The sequence below is a fragment of the Phycodurus eques genome, chromosome 11 (assembly GCF_024500275.1).
Source record: "Phycodurus eques isolate BA_2022a chromosome 11, UOR_Pequ_1.1, whole genome shotgun sequence".
NCBI classification, from domain to species: domain Eukaryota; kingdom Metazoa; phylum Chordata; class Actinopteri; order Syngnathiformes; family Syngnathidae; genus Phycodurus; species Phycodurus eques.
Window position 1 is genome coordinate 4354291 of NC_084535.1, and position 19645 is coordinate 4373935.

At 42.9% G+C, this 19645-nt stretch overlaps 1 protein-coding gene across 2 annotated transcripts in view; it reads right to left on the reverse strand.

The window, feature by feature from the left end:
* Positions 1-19645, reverse strand: part of wdpcp (WD repeat containing planar cell polarity effector) — a 67664-nt gene that overhangs the window by 41286 nt on the left and 6733 nt on the right. The window contains exons 3-9 of one of the 2 annotated variants that reach the window (XM_061690916.1): positions 15522-15581; positions 10913-11006; positions 7475-7519; positions 3336-3386; positions 2042-2112; positions 616-675; positions 307-421 (exon numbers count right to left, since the gene is read on the reverse strand). In XM_061690916.1, the coding sequence (XP_061546900.1) occupies positions 307-421; positions 616-675; positions 2042-2112; positions 3336-3386; positions 7475-7519; positions 10913-10973 (403 nt within the window). In that variant the 5' untranslated portion in view covers positions 10974-11006; positions 15522-15581. The remainder of the gene's footprint in view (positions 1-306; positions 422-615; positions 676-2041; positions 2113-3335; positions 3387-7474; positions 7520-10912; positions 11007-15521; positions 15582-19645) is intronic. The other variant, XM_061690917.1, reaches the window with a different exon arrangement.

A 19645-nucleotide genomic window follows, 5' to 3' on the forward strand; every position in this document is an offset into this window, starting at 1 on the left:
TACTTTTTTTTTTTTTAGGTGGTACTTAGCAAAAATAGCATTCATGATTATTTTATCATTAAAATAAAATATTGTACATATTTTGCCCATCTGTCCTTTTGAAAAATCAAATGTGGCTTTTAAAGGCAAAAGTTTAAGCCTTAGCTCACTGGGCTAACGTTTCGCGGGAAGTGAAAATGTTGGTTGAACTCCAAATTGCACCGCTTTAGAGGCATCTGCGCGACATTGTAAATTTCCGAATCGAGGTTCTGTAATTATAAAAGACAAAGGCAAGCGCTGTTGTCGTAATATGTTTCCCTCACTGACCATCAGTCACGGCGTCACCGGGCAGTCGTCCCACTAACGCTCGGTCGATGCACACTTGCTCGAGTTGGGGTCCGCTGAGGGTCAAGGTCACCAGTATGCCGCTGCTGAGTAGAAGCTACACGCAGACGCACAAGAAAAACACAAACCAGACACGTTAGAGGGGGAATACACACTGGGGAGAACGAGAAAGAAGCACATCAAGCAAACTGCAGTGACGCTACAAATTTGTGGCCTGCTCCGGGACAACCAGGGCGCTACGGTGCCATCAGGCTGAAACAAGTGTGTGTGTGTGTGTGTGTGTGTGTGTACCTGGCAACAGTGTGTGTTCCTCCATCTGGTGTGAACGCAGGTGTTGGTCTGCAACAGTTCCTGAATGAGTGTGAAAGATGGACAATAGATGACAAACGGGTCACAATCAGTCGATGTCCGAAAGAAAATGGGTCACAACAAACCACGTGACATCGCTCTCTTCTTCTCTTATCGATCGCAAGATGAACAGGAAGAAAAAGAGATTCATTCAAATACACTAATGACGCTACAGTGCAGGCAATACAACAGTGGGGAAATGGGGGCCTTCATATTTACTTCTGTAAGGGGGCACATTTCATTCCAGAGGAGAATGAGGCGCTCGGAAATGGACCAAAGTGGAGACTGTGGAGTATAATTCCACAGTACAATTTAGACTTGCCCATCTGTCAACCATCCCATGTCTGATCTTTCCGCAAATTCCCAAGATGGAGTTCCCAAAAGCTATACAAGCAGTAAATGGCTGCTTCAAACCAAAATAGCGGACTTCTGGTATAATTTTGGGCATGGGTCCCTGAAACTTTTACGTACGTTTTTGTTGTGATAGAACCAATTTCATGTCGATTAGTGAGTGCATTTGCCAAAACTGACTTCTTTAAATCAAAATTGCGTTCTTCCCGTTTCATCTCAAAGCCAACTTTCCAGGAGGCCTAACTAAGTTTTGCGTGATTGTGCTCGGGAAAAGGGTCTCAATGAGTGTATTTCAACAGTTGAACTTGGAATTCACATTTGCAAAACCTACTTACGTTCATTGTGCAGGCGGTACGCATAAGCGGACACTCGCCAACGCAGGTTCTGCGGCTTGCGCGGACTACTTTCGTGTGTGAGTGTGTGTAACGTCAGTCAATCCTGCCACATTCCAAACCCTACTGGGGTGATTGGATGGGTGGAGAGAAGGACGGAGGAGGAGAGGGATGGGGCGTGGGGGTAAGTTGGGTGTTTCTGGTTTCAGACAATGGTTAGGAGTGAGCGGTGTGTGTGTGTGTGTGTGTGTGTGTCACTACAGACAGGTTCCAGCAAACAAAGCCAGGTCTGTACTAGTGCCCCAAGTACAGGGGTGAGGGCTGTTGGGGTGGATTGAATGAGGGGAGAGGAAGGAAAAGGAGGAGGAAGAGAAGGAGGGAGGAAGGGGAAGGGATGAGGGGGCAGCCAGCGGGTCCCCTGATCCCCTCAAATATCCCCCTCGATGACAGAGCTGGACCAAAAGAGAGGTGATGAGAGAGGAGCGGGGAGGCAAGAGAACAAACGAGAATGACGGCGAGAGTGAGGGGCAGAGGTAGCGCACTGAGAGAATGCCCCTATTTGTTAATCAATCAAGCGTTTCGGAAAGGGAAAACTCGGAAAATCCCCAGAGGGAGGAAGACGGCGGCCGGCGGGGGGGGCGTGGGGGGTTGGTGGGGCGAGGGGATTGAACGGCAGAGGCGGGCACCTCCAGCTCCTTCAGCGAATCGCGGAGCCTCTCCGGACGGCGGTTGGCGGGGGTCCACGAGTAGCCTCGAGCTAGGAGACAAAACGATGCCGGAGATCATGTGACTTGGACTTTTTAACAAGTAGAAACTGGAGAGAGAGCGAGAGAAAGAGAGAGAGAGAGAGAGAGCGAAGGAAAAAAGGGGGAAGAATGCGAACAAAATCGAGACGTTATTTAGGTTGAGTGTGACAGGGGGTCAACGTGCTGAATAAAAGGTGGTGACAACGCAAGCGTGCAGAGGAAAGACGGAAGTGATGCTAATTATGTTCTGGAAAACGAGAATAACTAAGAGCACTAATGAAACGGTGGAGCTATCGATCATCTAAGCCAGCTTTTTCCCCAGATCGCTGCCTTGTGTGTGTAAAAAATTTTTTTAAAATATGCATATGGCGTGCAGCATAAAAAGGTCTTCTCCCACTCATTCCTCGCTAGATAATTGTACAGGCCGAATGCATCGAATGCACTACACAAGGTTTTCTCACTTATTCCTTGCAAGAAAGAGAACAATGTATGTTTACATTACAAATGCATTGTTCAATTATTATGTCTCTTGCACGATTGTCAACAAAATCAGCGCAATTAAGAGTATGTTTATCTGCAAATGCAAAGTTTTAAAGCACAATCCTACAATAAAGTGGTTTTCCATTACTGCAGCGTGGTCCCCAGAGCAGCGAGCGGAAGCGTTAAGTCGGCCACTTTCAGCCCGGAGTAGCCAAACGGCCTTTCAAAAACGGGTCCTCGAGGAGAAGCGCGCACTTAATTGTGGCGCACTCAAGTTATCTCCCCGACGCAACCTCTCGCTCGGCGCGGCGCGTATCGCCACGTGCGCAAAAGGCCTCCTTCATGTTGGTTTCTCCATCTCTGGTGGCCAAGCGGCGAGAGGAAACAGAACACATAATTGAATTTGAACATCTGCCGGCGGACGCGTATAAACGACCTCGGCTTCAACGGCGGGAACAGCGGGGGGAAAAGAGGGACTGTTGTTTTTAATGAGGTGCAATATCTGCAAAATAAAAATGAAGGTTTTCCATGAAGAATGGGTGTGAGGAGGAGGTAAACAGTATGTAAATTCAATAAGGGAGGGTGTGGTGGGTTCAGGGAAGGGGATGAGTGTTCGTCTCCTGATAAGGGTGTTTGTATTCCGCTACTGGGTGAGTGGGAGGGTGAGAAGAAAAGGAAGTCATTTGCCCAAGACGCTAATAATTGCACACATATAGAGCTTGAAAAAAATTACATCAAATCACATTTGCTGTACCTTCAGTGAAGTGGACTTTCTCGTTGAAATAGTGATGCTCCTGGCGATTGGCTGCGTGTGAGGGGAAACAAAACAAAAAAAAGAAAATTAAAGTTGGGAACAGAGGTTTTCCCGGTGAATCCTCAAAATGATCAAACGCATGAGTTTGTCAAAGTTATTGGCTGCTATCGGCCTAAAATGATTCAGACTGGGGCTCGTTTGTGCGAACTCAAACGTAGGATTTTTGTCCAAGTAGGAATTCTGGAATTCGCCCAAAATGGCCTCTTCAAACCAAAATCCCTGTTCACTTTGGGGTACGGGTCTTGGGACTCGCACTTTTTCGTGCGTCCTATTATGATAGGCATGTCCACCCAAGTTCATGTTTATTGGTGAAATTGGTGTCAAGCGTTAATTTGTTTGCTAACTTTCCAGCCGTGGATTTTGCCCCAAAATGGCTGACATCCTGTTCCATTTCAGGCATGGTCCCTTGAGACTTTTTCGTGCGTCCTGTTATTAAAGACATGTCCACTCAATTTTGCGCTGATCAGTCAAACTAGCGTCCGGGACTGACTTTTTCTAAGTTTCCAGGGGATGCTACTGAGTGAGTGTTTGGGGGGCGCGGGGGTAGGGGGGGCATGTTGCAGACCCACGAAATACGTACATTTCTAGCAGAATACACATTTGCACAAATTGGGGAGTTTTCGGACATGTCGAAGCCCTTAAAAAGGAGATTCATTCATTCAGTCTCAACACTAGAGCTCAAACGCCACTATGAATCCAAGGGGCCGTTTTGGCAAAGCGCAGCCCACGACGGCGCCTCTTGGCCGGGTCGCAGTCAGCAAGATGGTGGGCCGTCCAGTTGGAACACCTCCTGGATAAGTAGTATTAATCAGATAAGGGGATGGGGAGGTTGGGGGTGAGTCAGACAGGCCCAGACACGGGCACCTGCTCAAGGCAAGGTCTGGGTGGGTGTGAGGGGAGTGCTGCTGGTGGGCTATTTGGCTGCGGGGGGACCCCCGAGGCGCTCCAATGAGCCTGGGTCTCCCTCTAGTGGGCATGAGGTTCTTGTCTATCAAATACACAAACACAACAGTAAATACAACACTGTCCAGTATCGGTTCAGTGGTGTCCATTTAAAATGAGTTAGTTTTTTTATATTACATCTAAATATACTATAATATTTCGCAACGTTCTGCAGGTTTAAAGATGCTAAATTTAAGACTTTTTAGTCCTTTTTGATAAAACAATTAAACTCCTTCATCAAATTCGAATTCTGTGTTAATATTCATGATGTTTCCTATAAAATAAGTATGAAACCCTCTTTACAGTGGTGGTAGATTGCTGCTAACTACCTAAATCTAACTTGTCCACATTAAAAATACAGGAAATATTAACACAGATTATTATTTTGGGGCATTTTTTAGACTTTCAAGAGTGATTCAAGGATTAATAGTAATTTTGAAAAAATATTTGATCATATTTTAAAACCGCAAAGAGATGGAGACATTATGCCAGAATATTCCCATTAATATTCATGATATTGTGTAAAAAATAATATTTTTTTATTTATTTTTTTAAACTGGTTGCAGATTGCAGCATTTATCAACATAAACTATTTATCTCGATGAAAATATAGGAAACGCACTAAACATGAATTGATCATTTTTGAAAGAACTTTAAAGAGCGATTTCAGGTTTAAGTGTCATTTTTAAAGATAAGATTGGAAAATCGAATTTAAAACTTTTAAAGGCTCTGCGGACACCCTGAAAAAGAGAAAACAATTCCTGATCTGCACCAAGATTGGACAATTCTTCGAGGTGATTCTTGCCTAAGTGGAAATACTTCAAGTGGTTTAAGTGTAATTCTACTAACAAACAAACTAATCATTACTGAATCCTCCGAAAATCGGACATAATCTCGTGTCGGCAATGGCTATCGTTACAATCCCGTGTGGAAATGCTGTGGTATGTTTGGGCGCCGACTCTTCCTCCTCCTCCTCCTCCTCCTCCTCCTCCTCCTCCTCCCTGCACTGTGATATCAAGCCACACTTTAGTAATCCCCTAAATGAAAGGATTTGGAGGCCGAGCATCGTTCCTCCACTGAAGATTGGAGGGAGAGAAGAAGGCAGCTATTCAGATGAGAGAAAGAAAGAAAACACCTCAGTGAAAAGAGACTAAAAATAAAACATGGAAATGGAGAGAAAGGCGGGGCAGGAAGGGAAAGGGAGTAAGGCTCAATCCATACAAATGTCCCTCCACTGATTCATACTAATACATTTTTTAAATGTTTTTATGAAAATAATTAATATTTAATGTATGGCAAATTATTGACGTCCCACTGGCAACACATTCTTGTACAGTAATAAGAGTGACTAGATGCCCCCACCGCCCCCACAGCTATATAGTAAATTACATATTTAGATCAGCGCTGTGGGGCGGAATTAGCGCATCTCCAAAACGACTACGCTACTTTTCAGGAAGTAAAAGCTAAATGCAATCTCGTTATCAAACACGGCATTGTTCAATTTTGTATTATACGTTATATTGCTATCATATACTGTTGCCCACGAACATCAACACAACATGAGCCCAAAAACATGTTCAATCGCTAATTTAGTACACTAAAAAGATTACTCCTCCGACTAGAAACAAAAGCCTTTAATACTTCATAAATGCAAACGAATGTGGTTACATAATCTTCCCAAACTCTATTTCAAAAGTTTAAGAGCTATTAGTGAGGCGATAGAAAAAAACGATGCGCTGAGTAGGATGTTTCATAACGCTGGGGTCGGCCCCCAAATGTTCAAGTTTAATTAAATTGAATTTCCTATTAAATTACCACATGGGAGGCGTCTCTCGCAGTCTCGGAAGTGTCCACACTACATTTCATCTGTTTCAGACTGTTTACATGTGTGAGGAGGTAGACTTTTTTTTGGGGGGGGGGCAAATAGGAGGGCTTCTATTTAAGGCAGGCTTTTATTTTTTTTCAAGTGATTAATTGAAACACCATTTGACGAAACGTAACGGTAAACAATTTGTTCTGCAAGAACAACAGCTTTTTTTAAAAAAAAAAAAAACATTTTTAGTGGTTCATTCCACAGTGAATCTCCAAACGATATTTAATGCGAGAGACTGTTTAGGAGCATCAGCATGTGCTGCTGTTTTGGTTTGCAATGACGTTACAAATGGACTCGGCAGTTAACTCTTTAATGTCAATAGCCTTTATGAACTGAGATAATTACACTTACTATTAAGGGGCAGCATTTATATTTTGTGAGACACCAACTGAGGCAACATTATTTTATTACATTTTTGTTGTGAAAGACCAAATGCATTTTTAAATAATATTAAACAATATTACTTGTTTAACTACTGCTTACTAGTTTAACCCACCGTTTGGTGCTGCTGTTTTGGTTGACAACTGAGTTCCGAATGGGCTAAGCAGTTAAATCTTTTATCGCCAAAACCAATGTCATCTATACATCATTTCAATTAAAACTCTTTTTTTTGGTTCATATCTTTGCGCGAGGTGTTTTATTCTGTTGACAGTTCGAAGAAACACAGCATATTTTACTCATAAAGTAAGACACAGAAATGCCACATTAGTACGTCCTGTAAAATTCAAGCACTCTATATACCTTGAAAAAATAACATTTCAAGTTGAGAATTTCAAGTACTTTCTTTCCAGATATTTTTAGTGCGTGACACATTAAAAACAAACAACGAAGCAATGAGTGATGTTAGTAAAGATGTAATAACCACACAGCTCGTATGACATAAAAAAAAAAAAGGGGCCGTCTAGGACTTCAGCGAAGCCTCCCGGCCTGAGGCAATACATGGCCAGCCGACACAGGAGGAGGGCCTCTTGCTATACGATCTAGGAGAAAGTCAACAGTTTAGTTCTCCTATCGCTTTATGGCAGGACCCCGGGTCAACAGCGGCAACGCAGGGCCGGCCTCATCATAATAATAACAACCTGTGCACATGGTTTAGCATGTAAATCCCACATACTAACACAGCCTCTGTGTGCACAAGAATGATCAAAGACAACAACAACAAAAAAATAAGAGCATATAAGATGTGTGTGTGTTTGCATCTTACATGCACACAAATACAACTTATCTGAAACGCAAACACAGAAGCAATATAAACACTATTTACCTGGCTCTGCTTTATCGTAGTACTGATATGTGCCAATATCTGTGTCTGCGGGGCGAGAGAGGGAGGGGGAAACAGGGAAGGAGAAAGAAAGAGAGAGATGAGCATCGCACTGTCAGGGAAAAAAAAAACAAACAAGACAAATCAGCAATTTTTGCACCGTGGGATAAACAATCGCTATCAGCCACTGGCCTGTCCCGTCTGCCAGCACCGCGCTTTAGATAAGACCACTGGAGGGAGGCGGGGGAGGGGGGCCGTCTGGGTTGAGGGGGTCCAAGCCGGAATGGAAACGGTTGGATGGGGGGGGGGAGGGGTTTAATAAAGACAGGTGTGCCCATCTTCGCCCATCTGAGACACTCTAATTGACACGTAGACATTAAAATTAAACACACACATACACGTGAGCTGACAAACACACATAACCACACGCTGATACCCAAATTGCTGAGGTGAGCATTTTTTTCTGCTCTGTGTTATTCCAGCAGGCCTCAAAAGTCAAGATTAGCACAACACATCATTTCTTTATCACGCCGCCACTCTTGCTGCTGAGGCTGAGGTCACGCGAATACAACAGGACGCACGCGTGCACATGCACAGTTCACCTTGTATACTGTACCTGGACATTCACACATAAATCACTCATTCTGAAACATGGGGATTTTGATCCAAATTTGCCCACCTGCCACATACAGACATACACACGCACGCACACACACACACACACACACACACACACACACGCACATAATGATTGAGTACTTTGTACTGTATATTGTACCTGAAAATTCATGCATCAAAAACTAGTTTTTGAACTTGGGCAAAATGATAAACATGCAACAGCGCAGCCTACATTTTTACGACATGACCAAGTGGAGTGCTACAAAAATTACATTTTAAGTAATGAGTAAATGATGGTCATATTTAACCTTTTTAATTTGTGACGAAAAAAAATAAAATAAATGTGTGATCATCATAACAGACCGTGTAGATGCTCAGTAAGAAAAAGGCATGGATGTGTTGTATTGAGCTGCTCTTGCATAAATAAAGTTGAAATGAATTTCTCGCTCAAAGCTAAAATATTTTGTCAATTTACAAGTCTTAGCATTATTCAGAACTCAGAACTAAGCAATACTTTTTTTTTTTGCTGCCAGGCATAAAACCTTTTGCCTATCAATTATATTTACATCGGCATTGTGGGCACGTGCGGATGTTAAAATTTTTATTTTATTGTTGTTTGTTAAGGCGGACGTATCCGCTGACAGAACGGTGCGTCACGACTCAGCGAGCATGCTTCTTTGCTAAGATTTATCCCGGCATGTTTTTGCAAGATAGAAGGTAAAAAAAATAAAAAATAAAAAAATAAAAAAACACAAAAAAAAACGAAACAAAAAAACATAAGGCCGTGTCAGCCAGGATACACACGTGGAGTCACATTCACATGTCGTCAGGCCTGCGGAAAAAAAAGACACTATCTTCACCTTGAGTCCAGCAGACTGTGAAAGATGGAACGGAAGGGAAAGAAAACAAGAAAATGGAGAAGCGGAGCGTTGGGAGGAGATGGACAGATAGGTGGCGAGCGCAGAAAGTGGAAAAAATGCCAAACGTACGGCCACTATCGTCTGTTTATTATGCTTATGAGCAAAGTAAGATGTCCATGTGGACTGAGGGAAATGTGCTCTCACTCATTGTCACGTGTAATCATGTTTGAAACTTTAATAGTAGCACAAACCATCATGCATGTGCCAACCAGCTGAATAAAAACCCTTGACCTGAGACTCATTGACTTGTGGCTTACACTTTTCATGATGACCAGTCAAGACAGTGTTTTTTTTTTTTTTGCATGTATTTTGGTGAAAGTAAACCAAAGGAAAATAGCACTGAGAACTATAAACTTGACAAGGGACTAATAAATCTTGTAACAAATCGAAATGCAATCAATCCCTTCCAGCACCACAAAAACCGTCAACAAACGTTTTTATAACATGTTTTAAAAACAAAATAGCACTCTAGTATTGTACTTTATAAAACTACACAGTAATAACATTATTTAATGTATTGTAAAGACTTAAACAGTTTGTGCATCTTGAGTTAATGCCTCTGTGGCCATTGACGTTGTGTGTGCGCCTCGGCCACCAGGGGGAGGTATAATACAGATGTACATAATACACGAAGAGTTTCACAACTCAGCGGCTCAGTTAGTTGAAGTAATAGTTTGCATTTTTCGCAGAGGATGAAGAAGATACGGCTGTGAGTTCTGTTATCTAATCTGTACATGTGTTGTTGTGCAGTTTGTGTTTATATATCCGTTACTTAAAGGGTTATAACTACTGCAAAATGGATGCTAGTGTCGTTAGCCCGCCCATGGCACTTTGTATTGTGTTTTAGCATTAAGCTAGCGGACTTTCGTAAGTTATGCGTTTGATTAAATACACAATTTGTAACTCAAGTGAAGAATGCAGAATTGTTCACTATCTCCTGCTTGTTGTAAAGGTTGCTGCCACCATTTAGCGCTAGTAACTCAAATCATTGTTCACAACTCGACAAAGAAATCGGGAGTGATGGCTCGTATCTTGAAAAACTCATAAGTCAAGGTACCATTGTATATGTAATTTTTTTGATTTACCGTACATGACATTTACAATTTGGTTATTTCATATGGGGGGAAATTCATCTGAAACCCAACCAAATCAGAAAATGCACAAACTTCTGCAATGGAATATGTTTGACTGCTGAGGTGTGTCCTTGTAAATTTTGTGAAAAAAAAAAAAAAACTAAAATTAATGTTGCAGATCTAGTCGACTGGTTAGCACATCTGCCTCGCAGTTCTGGGGACCGAGGTTCAAATCCCGGCCCCGCCCGTGTGGCGTTTGCATTTCGGCGATTATTTTTACAAATGGCCAAAATCCTTGACAAACTAAACAGAAGACTACCTGTGTGTTTCACAGCATAGCATCTTCATTGACTTTTATGCATCCAGTCGTGACGAATACGGGTGCTGGATTTTGTGTCAATCGGACGAAGGCTAATAGCGACTATTTTCTAACACTGTAAATTTTGCACCAGGTGGAGAAACTTGGACAAATTTCAACAAGTATATGGTAACATCTCTTACAAATGTCAGTGTGTGTGTGTTTGTGAGCGCTTCACAACAAGCACATTTTTCACCCTCGTCAAGTTGCCTGCGGTCACGCTAAACAATTAAGAACATCGGCGACGAACAATTGAACCCTGTGAAAGCAATACGAGAATTTCAAGTGACGACAAAGAAGGCGACAGCGAGCAGCGCTGACTGGGTGTTGACCGACTGCGCCGCTGTTAATGTCCGACGGAGAGCAAACAAAGTGAGCGATGACATGCGGAGGCAGAGCGAGGCGCCGAGCCGAGCGGAGCGCCGGCGACGAGAACCGCCGAGTGGCAGAGACTGAACTCGGTGATTAGTACCTTGGACTTGGAGGGAGCTCTTGGTGGACCACAAGTGTAGCTCAGCCAAGCAGAACGCCATCTGACGGACCGGCGTAACCCGACTCTGCCCAGTCTGAAAAAGAAGAGAAAGAGCATATGAGACAAGCACGCAGATGAGTATCTCCACGTGCTCACATCATAGAACGACAAAAAGAGTCAAACGGTCAAGCATGCTGGCAAACACACCAGAAACATGGATGGCGTGACTGATGACCACTCAAACGTTTATTTACATTCTAACTGTCACAAGTTGCATGGTTTCAGTAAGGATTTAGTTTCTTCCTCCCTTAAAAAAAACTGGATACAAAATTTTTTTTGGGCTACAAAGTACACTAATTGCTCCACCTGTTTGCATACGTCCACCAAGCAACAGGTTATGTTTAGACTTACAGTAGTTACTGGTAAGCTCATCAAAACGGGATACCCACATACTGATAACCAAGCCCAGTTTTAGTATTTTCCAACCGTCCGTCCAAAGCTAGCAAAGGCATTATTATTAAATGTTAAAGTGTATTCAGTGATTAGTTTCTAAATACATGATACTGTACATATACATAAAGATAATTGCTGAAAACGAGCAAAGACTGCGAACTATGCAGTACTCGATTGTGGAGATATAGCGTTAAAACTCATTTCAGTTTTCTTGATTTTTTGCAGGGGCGTGGCTAAAACTGCTAAAACATCTGGCATGAGTCACAACTATCCCAATGCGTAAGAACTTCAGGGCTTTCGTTCGCATTAGGACAATTGCGGCGTGCAGTTAGCTAGCTAGGTATGCCTACATCCCGAAAATGCATCTTCCCTTCAAATAGTCTCCTGCTGTTGGCGCTTTAGAGCGTCCTGTTGTTGGCCTGAGTGCACGCACATTACAGAGAGAAGGGAGATGAGCAAGGTACATTTTCTCAGTTTTTTTAAGTCCAATGTAATAGGCAGGATGTGGACCAGAACTTTGCGCTGGCCTGGCCACTTATGAGTGCCTCGTTGACCCGGCTTGGAAAAGCTCTGTGATGACCTCATGGGATATATTCCAGCTACTGAAGGCTATAAACGGCTATATTTCCCCAGCTCAAACGTAGTTATGTGTCGGCATAAGAAAGATGCTAGATGAAGTAGCATTCATTTTTCCAGATTGCTGTAGAGGCATTTCATTGACAGTTGACAGATGAGGGGGCGTGGTTTCAGTCCATTCAGTGGACACACCCACAAAGTCTGAGAGCAGAGACGGCTTCATATTCCATGATTTTGAAGCCTCATTTTATGTACTAGATGATTTTTTTGAACCATTCAAATTTGGTAGCGCTGTTAACAACACTCTTTGTGGTGTGTCAAACTTATTAGACATTTGTCTTTGCAGGGATTTGATGGTCCTGATCCACAATCAAGTTGAGACAATTGACCAAACTTTTAAGACCAATTAATTATGTGCATCTCTAATGACAATAAAAATTCTTATTCTTAGGCTTCATGACTGACCCAAATGTGTCCTGGTTTCATATGGAACTACAGGTATCCCTCCCTATAATACTGTAGAAACAGCATTTGTCTTACACAAGCTGATAAAAATCCTCCTTGGTGGAGTTCATGTACGCGGAAAAAGGTGACCTGCGGTTATTGTTGTGGTGCTTTCACACACAGATGTGTGGAATGTTGCCCGCTTTGTGCGAACTGTCATCCCTCAAGTGCGTGTCCGTCACTGCACACCGGTGACACGTGAACGATTGGGGCGTGGGCGTACCCCGCCCATAACCGCCTCTCAATGTCAGCACGAGTTCTCGGGTCTGTGTCGGCTTGTCTGTTACCTTCATGCCGTTCAGTAACAAGAATGCCCTACGCCTACGGCGAATAATCCTAATTTTATGATCACAAACATCATTTACAGTTAACTCAAGTTTACGTTCAAAACCCACCTGTAAAAGGCGAATAGCCACGATAAAGAGAAAATACATTTTTGGGTTTTACCCTTGCCACACGCTAATATATATATATATATTTAAAAAAAATAAATAACTTCAAACGAACACAAAACAAAAAAAGCAATTTGTAAGCATAGCGTATAACAAATACTGTACACATTGTGGTCACAGTGTGTGCATGTGCCTTTAAGAGGCCGGGCTTAGTGCGGTTGTGTGTGAGAATCTGGGCACGAGCTGTGGCCGACAGCAGGTACTGCATGAGTGTGTTCATTGTGTTTATGTGTTTTACTGTTCTCCCAGAGTTACATACTGTAAATGGTGGTGAAAAAAAAATGCATCAGCAGCTGCGGCCCTCCTTTTCCAAATGTAAGGCCATAACAGCAATAAGTATACTGCAAAACACAAAATAATGATCGCTTAGGGAAAAAATTAAATTAAAAAAATCCCTCTTAATACACTCCACATCACAGGATAATCGCTCAGGATAAACTTCAGAGACATATATGGGGGGACGATAATGGGGCCTTTGTTGACTTTGACTGGATGGGGGGGAAACCTGGCTCAAATTAGGCCTGATATTATCTGTATGTGTGTGTCCTGCGCTATAATGTCATCACCCATAATTTGCAGTGCAATCATTTTTGTTGTTGTTGTTGTTTTTTTGCGTCTTAAACCCTGCAGTCTTCAGACGCTGTAATATTGCTTTGTAAAAGTGTATAAAAATAACACTCTATATTTTGTGCGTAAAATATTGAAAACACACATGCACACGGAGTCAAAGGTAAAGCAGTTATATTGCTGTGTCGGCCTCGCTTTCTTATTTCCTCTGTGGAGTCGCTCTTATCTCCTCCTCCTGGTGTGGGAGTGTGTGGAAAATCTCATTTTGCCGCTCAAAACCCCCAAACTACAAGTCCCAACAAAAAAATATGTAGGGATAATGTCAGGTGCCATGGAAACGCTGCGGCTAGCATGGCGCGGAGACGGTGGAACGAGTTTAGCGACATAAGAGGATTCGTCTGTCCTGCTACTAAACAACTTTTTAAGAGGGCATCAGCCATTTTGGAGGGGTTGGGGGAACTGCTGTCAGATACAGTAACTTTCGTTTAGTTATTTCACACCTGGTAAAAAAAAAAGAAAAAAAAAAGAAAAAGAAAAAGTTTGAGGCTCTTGCTGTTGTGTTTGTAATTCGGTTTAAGATTGATAGTCGGTTAATTTGGTTTACTCCATTTTAGTATAAATGCGCCTTGCTCATTTGCAATTAAGATACCGTATTTCCTCAAATAGACATCGTCCCACTAATAGACACCCCGTCCCGATTAACTCAACTTAATTCACTTAAAAAAAAATCTATTTTTCCCTCAGTTGTGTAAAAGAAGTGTAACTGTCTCAGTTCATAGATGGTATTTATTGTTCACACACGGACGTTAAAGACATGACTGATGAGCCCATTTAAAGTCTGTTGTTAACCAAAACAGCTGCACCAACTGAAGAAGTAAACAGTCTCGCAAATTAATGAAAGTGTGGAGTCTTAAGACAAATCCTAAATTTGTTTCAACGTGTTCCAAAAGACTGCCGGTCCATAATGTTCTGTGGTGTTCTTGCAGTTTTGCTGCCTTTCTTCATAAATACACTTTATGCTGTGATTAGAATTCCAGTTTCACATGACCCAAATTAAAACGATAGAATATTACAGGGAGCCCTTGTTTATCGAGGGGGTTACGTTCCAGACCCATATTGAGAGGTAGCGGAACCGGGGGGAGCACTGGGGACAAGTTTGAAATTGTGCAATACAGTGAGACTTGCAGAAAGTGAACCGCGATATGGCGAGGGGAGACTGTACTTCAGTGAATGTTACTAAAACATATTCAAAGTGGTGCAAGGTTACAGAAAATGTCATTTGTGCACAAACACACTCTACATGCACTACAATATACAGTTAAACCACACACACACACCCACACACACACACACTGACAGAGTGCATAAGTTTTGGAGCGTTGCCACCAGTTTCTGGCTGGGGTTGCTGAGGTCTACCTGTTCATCCCCCCCGACCCCTGCAGAGCACTGCGAGGGTGTGCAGGCAGTATACAGAGCTTGCATGTAAGCGAAGGGGGGTGGTGTGTGTGTGTGTGTGTGTGTGTGTGTGCGTACACTGTCTTTACATTGTCGAGAAGCTTCAACATCAAAGGAAAGGAGGTTTGGTTGGGGAGTGGGGAAATATGACTCCTCTCTCAAAAGAAAAGACGACCTTGTCTGGCGTCTGCGTCGTCTTCGGTGCTCTTTATTGACGCTCCCCCTCGGGGAGGTCGCAAATGTTTGAATGTGCGTCAGTGCGCGCGACAGAAGTCACAGTCACAGTAAATATTTGAGATCTCACAGGGTTAATTAAAGACGACATGAAGGCCTTCTTGATTGGACTTTAGTCTTAGATGTTCCCCGTATTCTTGGAGGGTGGACATTATGATGGCACATATTTGAAGTCAGGATGGGAAACGACTACCGGACATGCTCAACTGCAGCAACGATTTTGTTAAAAGTGAAAAAAGACACAATGCCAAGAGGTTATCTGGCTTTTAAGAAGCGCCAAGCAGCGGAAATTAAGACAAGAGATGTGTGAGATAAGTGAAATGGGTTTTTGTGGAATGAATAATTTGCAAAGGTGATTTGGTGATTACCTCGGGGTCTGCACTCAGGCTTCCATACACGTGGAGCTGCAGTGCGGGCGAGAGGAAAGTCTGGAATGAGAGAAGCACTTGGGTCTGACATCCTACGAATTCTTTCTCAAACACAACCTAAAACTAACGGTAGACCGTAAAGCAAGACATTTTCCATCACTTTAAGTACAAATCAAGTCATGAAGGCTGTTGTTATGTGTCTATGTGCCTCTGTGCCGTTCTTGAGTTTTGAGCACAGATCAGGACGACAGCATTAGCATTCCGAGTGCACAGATGAACAAGACGAGTTTTCATATTTGATGACAGTCGGAAACTCATGCTCCGACGCTTAAAGGACTGCAGGGAAAGCATATGAATGTTTCATCGCTTCCTCATATTGTTACATAGACACAGCAAATTGATGGATAAGTAGTTTTGAAACCAGAATTCAAGGATAATAGTTTGTTCAGCTATTCTTCAACTTACTGTAAAAGAGGGTTTTGGTAACCCAAAAAAATTGCTTGAAATTTTGGTCCAGATTTTAGCAAGAATCATGGAAGTTGCACCTGACTTGCTTTCGCGGGCCAGATAAAATGACGTGGCGGGCCAGATTTGGTCCCCGGGCCTTGAGTTTGACACCAGTGGCTTAGATTAAGATGGTACCCGGTTCAGAGAGTCGACCGCAGTTTGAATGAAAGCCTCCGTCAAGCCTTGGTCGGAGTTTCTAAACCTACTCACTGTAATGAAGATGACACCATCTAAGGGTTGTAAACAGGACTACGAAGATCCAATCAAGTTCTGTGCTGTTGCCAGTGCTCCTTCGCTCACTTCAGTTGCTAGCCGAGCACTTGAGGCGGCACAAAATTCGCCCCGTTTGAGAACAGAGGGGACGACGTCACGTGTGAGGCCCGGCGGCAGTGTATACGCTTACAGTCTGCGCTTCCTTGTATCTCCGTTTTGACGGGAGGAAGGGCAAAGTGGCGCCAGGCAGCGGGCCCAGAGCCTTTTAGTCTCGCGGGAGCTCATTCAGAATCGAAGTGATGGACAGCTAGAACAAAATGAGGCGAAGGTAATACCGCTCAGGAGAGGTGGCGGGTACAGTCAGTCTGTATTGCGTGTGTGTTTTACATGACATGTCAATCAACAGCAGAGGGAAGCTGCTCTGTCGTGGCCTCTGGGCAATTGCGCGAATGTGAGTGTGAGTGCGGATACGTGCGTGAGAGAGCGCAGTCACTCACGGGTAGTCACATTCCAGTTTCAAGTGGCATGCAGGGGTAAAGAGTTCAGATGTCACAACTGAGCTTTTCCCCCCCTTATTAGTTGGCCAAATTGTTTTGTTTTACTCGGTCAGACGGTTAAAAAAAATTCAATAAATAAAATTAAAATTTTAAAAATGGACTAACGCCATCTTTGGCCCGTTTAAAACGTGACAATTCCATTAATTGCATACATAGTTTGTCCACGCAAAAAAAAAAAAAAAAAAAAATAAATAAATAAATTATTATTAATCAATATGTTGCATTTAATTGACTGATGTCCTGAAAAGTACGATAAGTGCAATTTATTATTATCACTGTAATTTTTCTTCATATAATGTCAACTTTATATTGCATTTCCCAACGAGGATTAACAGTGTTGGACAAGGAAGCATGTTTGTAACTTCAGAATGAATCAGACACAAGAAGAGAAAAAATAAAAATTTAAAAAAATGAATCGAGTAAAATAAATAACAATATTTAATTAAGAATACAATCAAATTAATACATTGTGAAAAACGTAATACTGTGATATTAGCATGACAGATTATTATAGTCAAATGCTAATATATAATTTTAAAAAAATTTGTTTGTACAAAAGTTAGTCCTGCTATGTCCTCCACATATTTTTTCCAGAGTTAAAAAGTTAAAAATAGATCCTAGGTCTTTATTTCCAGGACTGTATTATTTCCAAGAAGTAATCATTAAACATCTGTTTAATGTATTAATTAATTATTTTCATATAGTCACTGTCCAAACAAAGGGTTGCAACATGGATGCCCCGCAAGAACAAAAAAAAACGATTTAAAAATGAATAAAAAATGTCATACAAAAATGAAAAATAATAACATAACATATAATAACAATAATAGGGTGATTATTGTTTTAGAAACAACACTAAAACAAATACAGACATAATTTTAAAAAAATGTGTCTAACTTACCGTATTTATTTATTCATTATTTTCATGTAGATTTGACTCATACAGTGTCTTGATATTTTTTTCTTTACTTTTATTTGTTTTTTTAAAGTTACTTTGTAATTAAACTCTTGCTTTTCGCCGGCCATTGATGATATAGCATCGTGTGCTCACACGATATTAGCATTTCACTCTTAACTTCCCATACTATTGACTCTTCCTTTGATCTTTGCTGCTGTAATGTGTACATTTCCCCACGAATAAAGGATTACCTCGTGAATTTGACTAATTCATCCAAAAGGAGGATTCTAAGTGCAAAGTCCAAACACCTTTAAACATGATCTTGCCGCCCGAGTGAGCAAAGAAAAGCGGGCGGGGAGGGAGGCGGCCACGGAGATGAGAGGAGGCTTTTCTAAGCACAAGTGTAAACGTCATTAGAGGAGCTAATGGAGGGAAGAAGGTGGGAAAAAAAGCAAAACTCACTCCAGCAGAGGTATTTACCCAACGCCTGGAGCAGAAAGGCAAACACAGCCGCAGTAATGACTGAGAAGGAGAATGTGGGGAGGGGGGGAAAAATGATGGAGAGGAAGTAAAAGCGAGGAAGACGTCCCGCTTGATTATGCCTTCAACATGTTTTTAACCATCCAAATCATTCTAAGCATTTGCACACCGAGGCAGTAACGCTTGTCGCTCCCTCCTGTTCTGCTAATGGGCCTAATCCCGGCAAGCGTTTGGCCAAAAGCTCGCCGTATCTTCCCCGGCGACGACACCCAAGGGCACGAAAGGGAATACTTCCACAGCAGCTGCACAATTGCCGGGACGGCCGGCTTCAAAGAGATTCTGGGACACGATGCGCCTCGGCGCTGCCGCTCCCCTGTCGCCGCCGAGGTGACGCGTGTCACGCCGACACGCTGGGGTTTTGTTTACACCGCTGGATTTTGCGCTCCTAAAGCTGCTCGCTGCCCTGCCGTTCGCCCCTCACCTTTTGACCGCAGACACCGCTGCTGAGGCCGACCATATACGTGGAGTCGCATTCAAAATATACCATCTGGACACACACCAGATCTCCATGAATGCATTGTCTGTCATTCCGCAAGTCTCGCGAACCAACAGGACAAGCCCACAAGTGGCAGCCATTATCCCGCACTCAATGTAGACAAACCCTACGTGTCATTCGTGCCTCTTTCTTTTCGGGATTATCTTCATTAATAGGTGCCTATTCAGCAGTTTCTTTGGGGTACTGGCCAGAGTAGTACAGTATGGTTCACTTTTATAGCGTGGAGTTAAACACACCGTACAGGAACAATTCTAAGTCGGCTGACTCATTTTTGAATCTGGGCCCATTTCAAGTCTTGTCGGGCATCCTTAGTCGTGCAGTGTAAAGTTGGACAATGATGAGTGACGGCCAAACTTTTGATAATAGTTTGAAATAAGCAGTCTTTAGCTGGGTGTACATTTGACCCCATTCTCATCTAAGCATGCCTTTATTGACTTAGCTTTGTGCACCGGAAACAGTAAGGTAATCAACCCAAACGGTTCCTACAAAGTTGGAACCAAACAATGACCCAAAATAACTTCATTAGATGCACAACTGTGACCTGACACATGTCCACTCTATAGAGCGAATACAGACAGTCAAGCTGACCACCACCCATGGGGTCAACTTTCAATACAAACCTGTCAAAGGCTGTTGACGTCGAGGTCCTTTTAAAGTTGCTGTCAGGCTCAAAAAGTGGCCACGGACCCCGACAGAAAAGAAAGGTCACGCTGAACGTCCCCTAGACTTCTTAGCAGTCTTATTCGGCCGTCACACGCTCACACACGGGCTGTCTGTCACCTCCCAGACGAGGCCGTGACACCTCGGACACACCTCAGCGGGCAGCCACCGTCGTTCCGTCTCGCTCCACCTGTGACAGGTTGACACGGCGGCGAGTTGCGAGTCGATGGCGCTCAGAGCAGAAGGGCTCGCT